Below are 7,912 nucleotides of genomic sequence, written 5' to 3' on the forward strand. Positions count from 1 at the left end.
TGTACTCCTTATGCAATCATAAGTGATGGGGGGTCTCATTTTTGCAATAGAGCTTTTGACACTTTACTTGCAAAGTATGGTGTCAACCACAAGGTTTCTACTCCCTATCATCCTCAAGCGAGTGGCCAAGTTGAAGTCTCGAACAGGGAAATCAAGAGTATATTGTCAAAGACGGTCAATGCAAATAGAACCGATTGGTCAAAGTAGTTGGATTATGCTCTATGGGCTTATAGGACTGCTTACAAGACTCTGATTGGTATGTCTCTATATCGGTTGGTGTTTGGGAAAGCTACCCATCTACCGGTTGAGTTAGAGCACAAGGCCATGTGGGCTTTGAGGAAGCTAAATCTTTAATGGGATGTTGTAGCCAATCTTCGTGTGGAGCAGCTTAATGAACTTGATAAATTCTGATTCCATGCCTACTCCAGTTCGTCCTTGTATAAGGACAAGATGAAGTACCTTCATGATAAATATGCTCGTGGAAAGGAGTTCAAAGTGGGTGACTTGGTTCTCTTGTTCAATTTTCGGTTACGTCTATTTCCGGAAAAGCTTAAATCAAAATGGAGTGGACCCTTTGAAGTGGTACTTGTGACTCCTTTTGGTGCCCTTGATTTGAAAAACAAAAATGGGGAAGTTTTCAGAGTAAATGGGCATAGGGTCAAGCACTACTTTGGACAAATTGATGACAGCCACGTGGTGGCACTTCTTCATCTCAAATGATTTGATGGTAACCTGCATCGTGCGGCGATGTTATATCAGGCGCTTTTTGGGAGGCATTTTCTTCTTGTTTTTCTTTGATTTTCATTGTAGTGTAGGGTTTATTTTTGGACTGACTAGTTGTGAGATGTTGTAGGATTATGTTGATGCAGTGTAGGAAAAAGTTGGAAAATGACTACTCTCGGAATATTGTCAATGCGAACTGCACTGCCATTTTGTGCGGACGCAGAGACCTTAGTGTGGGGGTAAGAAATCAATGCGGACCGCGCTGATGAATTGCCAAAAGTTGAGGTTCTCTAAAATTTACCACCGCAGCCGCATTACATTTTGTGTGGTCCACTGTGGTCCACTGCGGCCGCATTGCATTTTGTGCGGACCGCAGTGGTTGTCTTGTCTGATCCCTTTGGTTTCGAGCATCGCAGACTGCGGTAACATTTTGTGCGGTCCGTGGTGGGTAGGTATACTGGGCCCCAGGACATTCTCTATAAATAGGACCTGAGGCCCTCCTTTTATACTTTTCGATCCTTTACTCTCAGAACTTAAAAAATTCACTATTCATCTCCATTCTTGCTCGTAATTAACTGCTAAGACTCATCTATCTTTAGTACTTCTCACATCTGATAAATCTAACTTCTTCTCAATTGTGTAATTTTATTATTTTCATTACATTTTTGTTTTCTTAATTCTTCTTCTTCCCTTCCCATTTTTCCTTCGAATTTGTAGCTTAGGGTAGTTAAATTGCTGTGTTAATTAGGATTAGGTAGTAAATGACTGAACCAACACTTATGGACTCTTCATTAGGTGAAAAGTGAACTTAATTTGAACATGTCATGAACCTTAGATTGGTGCTGCTACTTGGTACTCAGTGCGGACCGCGGTGGATTTTGTGCGGTCCTCGGTGCCCCTGTGCAGTACGCAGTGGTATTTTGTGCGGACCGCATTGATGAAGTTCTGAAACTTGATCATTGAGGACTGTGGCCGCATTGCATTTTGTGCGATCCGCGGTGCCTCAATGCAGACCGCAATGGCATTTTGTGCGGTCCATGGTGCATTTATTCAGAGAGTAGGTAGTCTGAACCCTACCTCTGTGCGGACCGCGGTGCCATTTTGTGCGGTCCACATTGGCCTCTTTGCGGCCGCACTGTATTTTGTGCGGTCCGCACTTTGAAACAAGTGAACTGTCTGCAACATTTTTTCTGCAACTGTGAATTATAATGTTTTTCTGGATACTAATAAGTCTAACAATTGTTGTTTGCAGACAATGGTAAAATTAAGAGGCAAAGGTGCTAAACAACCAGGTAGAGGAGAGTCCTCCGGGGTGGGAAACAAAAGATGATAAATTTGACCACCCAAGATCGACAAAACATAAAAAACACAAGGAAAATCATTAGAGCTGCTGATAGGGCTATTGATCAGTCGGGGAGTGAGTACGAGCCCTCCCGGGAGGCATCATCAGACTCCGTGCCAGAGTACATTGTTGACTGGCCGAAGAGAAACAGATTGAGAGATACACCCCCAGTATCCCCCACTGCCCAAGCTTCAGTTGATGTATCTTCTGAGTCATCTAAGGGCTCAGATGACGGCAGTGGAGATGAGTACTCCACCTCTCCCACAGCTTCATTATCTGGAGAGGATGCGATACCGGAGAAGGGGGAGGAAGCATAAGGGGGTGAGCCCCAAATTGGCAGGGTTGAGCGGACTAGGAACCCGGAGGCATGGGAGGACCAGTTCGTCAGTGAGATTGCCTACCATAAGTTCAGAGAGTGGTGGCTAGAGAAGAGGTTGATTCCGGAGAGAAAAATCATTACCCCGGATCTTTTGCCTCACAATCCAAATGTGTTGAGGCAATTCAATGATAGAGCTGGATGGGACTACTTTATCGGGAATGTGGATGACGTAAATAAGCATTTGGTGAAAGAATTCTACACCAATGTGGCCCACATCAAAAAGGGTACCACGGTCACCAAAGTCCGGAACTTGAAAGTGAAGTTTGATGGCAAGACCATCAATGACTATTTGGGCTTCATGGAGGAGGATGATTCTTTGTACCTTAACAAAATGAAATTGGGTGAAGAGGCACGTCTGTGGTTGGCAGAGTACTTGGAAATCCCAGGTACCGCTCCCGATTGGCTGACTGCGGGAGTAAAAATATTGAGGAGGACACTGAATTTTGAGGCAAAAAGGTAGGAGATATTCATGTGCAGTCAGCTCCTCCGCCTCCACTAGTCCCACAGTCTATTGAGGACGCTTTCAAAGATATTTTGGACAACCAGAAGAAGATCCTTGATACTCAGAAAGTGCTCATGGATGTTGTTGATTCACACGGAAAGGCTCTCAAGGAGCTTGCTAGGGAGGCCAAGAAGATAAGGAAGACTTGGGCTTCCAAGGAGTCCGTGAAGGAGTTATGGGTTGAGGTTGATATGTTGAAGGCAAATCACCTTCCTTTGGATTTGTTACTACATGACCCGGTGCCAGCAGCCCATCCCCAGCAAGTGCAGTCGGAGAGGCCTCCCAAGAGGAAGAGGGTGATCCCCCATACAGATGATGTAGTGATCCAGTTGGCAGACCCACCGAAGACTTCCTCCAGTCAGCCACAGGATGTAGCTCAGAAGCTTGTCCAGGCCCAGGTCCCAGCAGCGGAGCCACAGGTCACAAGGAGCCAGTCTCAGGTTCCCGAGCATATTGAGGACCCAAGGACCTCGACAGAGGACCCCATGCAGACGGATGGCCCATAGGGAGTTTCTATATCCTCTTTCCTTTATTTTTGGTGCTTATTTTGCTTAGTTGGCATTGAGGACAATGCCAGCTTTCATTTGAGGGGGTAGGCCCTACTTTGATTGATTTGGATGACTGTATATATATGACAGATTTTTATTTCTTTCTTTCTTTTTCATCTTTGGTATGTATATAATTTCCGTATTTTATTATATTTTCTGTACTTTTCTTACCTTGGGTCTGTATATAAAAGTTATTTTACATTGTATATATTCATCTCCCTTATTGTATATTCGACTAAACCCCCCTCTTGTATATATTCATTTTACTTTCCGCAATTTTTCTTTCTTAGCTTCTTATTTATGTTCGTAGCTTCTGGTTTTGGATTTTTGCAATAAGCCTTTGGTTTTCTTAATGACATGGTTCTTTCCAAAGGTGGAGTTTGTATGGATCGGATGGCACTTCCCGATGATGGATGGCATGACTACCTTCTTAAGGGTTTGAGTCTATTTTTCTTTTCTTTTTGCTTTTTAGTAGTTAGTGGTAAGGGTGCCTCAAGCAAAGCTTCACTTGGGCCTAACACATTTGCCTTTGATCTTACGGTAAAAAACAAATCGTTGTGTATAGGATGGTGTAAGTCGTGACCTTGAAACTCTTGTGTTGACTGATAACCATCAAGTGATTTTTCGGGACCATTGTGTGCTCAAATCTTATCTAAGGTTGTTGTGGCCCCCGACTCTGTGTCTTTAGCGATACCATAGCTTGTGTGGTGAGAAATTGCATTGCAAGTCCAAGTCCCGAGCCATTGGTCTAGAACTTGCCCTGAATGTTTGTCGAGGCGAAATCCTAAGTGTAATTTGACTTGAGGCATGATTATAGGCTCTCCTTGATCCAAATGATAGCTTGAACACTTCCATATCCTATCAATGATAAAATCCCTAGTCAATCCTTTTGAGCCTTAGACCTTTTTCCTTCAATAACCATGATACAAGCCTTTACCCGTTCTAAAAGATACCCTCTCTTGGCACCCGATCTTTCCTTAGCACATGGAAAAAGTATAAATTTGAGGGGAGAGACGAGGATTGCAACAAAGTGGTAAAAAGGCACAAAATGAAGAAAAGAAAAGGCAATGAAAAAGAAAGAAAACCAAAAAGACAACAAAAAAAGAAAAAGAATGTTCAATGTAGAAATGAATAAAGGGATTCAATAAAAGAAAAGAATGAAAGGTGTGGAAAATTGAGAAAGGAGAAAAGTGTTGAAATGAACAAGAAAGAGTGGCAGTGTGTCTCTCTAACCCCTTAGAAAGAAGTGAAATAACTTAAAGAGTCAAGTTAATGCATGCCAAAATGAAGCAAATGAAGTGCTTAAGGGAAGATGGAACCTACTTAGACCAAACATTTCCTACCCTGAACCAAAAGTCTTCAATATGTCTCCACAAAATCCCTATATGATCTCTAGTTGAATGAAGCTTACATTAGTGGTGACTCACATAAAGGGTAAGCATATGGTACTTAAAGCCGGACTTGTGACTTTTCCTTGAGAAAGATGAGTGTACTTCCATTAACCTCATTCTGAGTGCCACTATCTTAAAGGTGAGGTTTGCTTAGGGAAAGTTGAGGATATGTGAGTTTGGGTTCCACAATGACCAAAGTAATAGAAAGAATTTCTTTGATGGGTTGAGTCAACTCTTGATGCTCTAATGTCGCACTTAAACCATGGTGTTTAAAAGAGTAAATGTTGTTAATGATTCATTTATTGAGGGCAATTGTTAGTCCCAACTGATGCTAGATGAGGTCACTTTATGACAACTAAATCTTCTTGGATTTTCTCTTAAGGGGTAGGTCTTATTTTGTTTGCTTGAGGACAAGCAAAAGCTTAAGTTTGGGGGGAGTTGATAACTAGGGATTATGATGCATTTTACACTGCTTCTTGCTTAAGTTTTGATTAGAAAAGTGTACAAAATAGCCCCAAAGGCTCACAAATTGTGCTTAATTGCAGGTTTGATCAACAAGGTGACAAGGTGCCAAAACCATCTCAAAAAGGAGTGAAACTTGCACAAGTACCAAAACAAGACCAAGCTCAGTCAAAATAGGGTCAGTGCGGACGCACACCATTCTGTGTGGTCCGCAAAAGTGAAGTTCAGAGAGGTTGTTTTTTAGGCCATAAGGCAATGCGGACGCAAAGGGTTTTGTGCGGTCCGCATTGGGTGCACCGCGGCCGCACTCGATTTCGTGCTGTCCGCAGAGCCAAGGTTCAGAGAGTTGCCAGTTTGAAGGTTGAAGCCCAATGCGGTCCGCGGACCGCAATAGAAGCCACCGTGGCCGCACTCGACTTTGTGCGGTCCACATTACCCAAGTTCAGAGAGCTGATTATTCAAGCCCAGAGCCTTCGTGCAACCGTACTCGATTTTGTGCGGTCCGCACTAGCCCCGCAGGGGTATTTTCGTTCAGAATTTTTAGCTTAGTATAAATAGCTTCTTTTTTTCCAGTTTTAGGTCATCAAATAGTTTTGTACTCAGAGCTACGCTCGTGACTTCGTTTCTTACACCTATTTTGAGTAATTTTAGCTTAATTTCAACATTGAATCTTCAAGTTTAATTTAGCAATTAATTATTATGAGCTTTTCTTCATCTATTGCTCTATTTTCTTCTCTAATTATAAGTAGTTAGACCCATAAGGTAGGGTTATGGCTCAACCCTAGTGTAGGTAATTAATGGGTCTTGTATTTTAGGGCTTGATTGGCTATGGGTGTTTGATATTTAGACTAATTTCATGTTTAATTGTTGAATTAATGGTTGCAAACACTAGTTATTGTTTAGTTGACTTTGGCTGTTCTTGAGAAAGAGAGCCTAAGTCTCTGAAATTGATCCAACAAGGAATTGAGGCGTACTCAAGAGATTGATAGCCCCAATTAAAGGGTTAAATCTAGAGATAGTAATACCCAACTTGAACCTCAATTGCTTGCACAAATTTTCATACCCAATTGAACTTGAGAAAGTCAATTAGGGCAAAATCACTTGAACCGTCGAGAGGTGTAGAGTGAGTAGAATCGTGAAATGGTTATATCATACTCTCCAAATATGACAATCTAGCCTTAGACTCAAGAATCCGTTAATTAATCACCTAGGAGAATCATTACCCTAGTGCCTTTTATCTATTTGATCAATTCTCAATAGTCTAATCTTAGCTTTATTTAACATAATTTAGCATCGTAGTATTATACAATTAGAAGTAAAATCAAAACCCAAAATGTTTAGAAGCGTAATTTGGAACAAATACACAACTCCACTTTAGATAGACACTCAACTCAAATATCTAGCTTCCTGTGGAAATCGATCCCCACCTCATCGGGTAAAAGCTACTTCGATCTCTCTCGCTACTCAATAGTAGTGCAGGGTTGGCCTCGATCATTATGCTTCAGGGATGGGAGCTTCAGTTGGAGCATTAACCATCTGCATTAAGAGACAATGTTAGAAAAGTTATTACAATCTTCATACATAAGCTTAATGATAGACATGCTATCAGTTTCGATTTCCAGATTTATGAAGTTCGATTCTTTTTCAATCTTTAGTGCCTCTGGTAGAGCCATCAATTTTGCATGTGTGGCTGAAAGTGCTTGGATTTCCTTGTGGAATCCTATGATCCAATCTCCATTGCTGTTTCGGAATGTGCCACCAAGTCCTGCTGCATTGTTATTACTAGAAAAAGCACCATCACGGTTTAATTTAATCATGTTTTTAGGAGGTTTGTGCCACTTGATCTCAGTTTTAACTTTTTTGTTACTGGAAGTATTTTTCTCTGTGAAGAAGATAAATTCCCATGCATGGTGAATAGTTTTATTAGTATCCAAATTGCAATTGAGGTTGTTCATGTTGTTGAGATTTCTATTTTTCCATATTTCCCATATGGAGTATAGGAATAGGTTTCCCAACTAATCTTGTTTGAGTTATGGAAGATGAAAATATCCCTTAGTTTTACTAGCCAGTTTTCATCACCAACTATGTCTAGGGAAGTGAGGCCCATGTTCCTCCAAAAATGGCACGAGATTAGGCAATCCAAAAAAATGTGATGGATATCTACCATTCCCATTATGCAAACAATACAAGTTGCATCAATGTTCATACCTATTTTGGCTAGGGAGGCTCGACAGGGAATACGATTATGCATGCATTTCCACATAAAAAAATTAATTTTGTTTGGGCAGCGAAGGTCCCAGATCTATTTGAAGGAGTTGGATATATGATTGGGTTTACTGAGAAGGTTATAGCAAGACTTAGTAGAGAAGATACCATTCGAGTTAAGGCTCCAGCTAATTCTATCATTTTTTTATTCTTTACAAGGGGTGGGAGTTATGCTAAGGTTCTTAATTACCTCAGGAGGTAATTCAAACGAAAGGGCATTTAGAATTCCCCGTCTTTAGAGAAAATCCTGGATGAAAGCAAGAGAATTTGTATAAGAGTAATATATAGTTAGAAGGTTCT

General features: G+C 41.3%; 1 protein-coding gene across 1 annotated transcript; it reads right to left on the reverse strand.

The window, feature by feature from the left end:
• Positions 1-6,888: 6,888 nt before the first annotated feature.
• LOC138885619 (uncharacterized) lies at positions 6,889-7,302 on the reverse strand. The gene has a single exon (XM_070166585.1). The coding sequence runs from the start codon at positions 7,300-7,302 to the stop codon at positions 6,889-6,891; it is 414 nt and encodes a 137-aa protein (XP_070022686.1).
• Positions 7,303-7,912: the final 610 nt, after the last annotated feature.

The sequence above is a fragment of the Nicotiana sylvestris genome, chromosome 2 (genome assembly GCF_000393655.2).
Source record: "Nicotiana sylvestris chromosome 2, ASM39365v2, whole genome shotgun sequence".
Taxonomy (NCBI): Eukaryota; Viridiplantae; Streptophyta; class Magnoliopsida; order Solanales; family Solanaceae; genus Nicotiana; species Nicotiana sylvestris.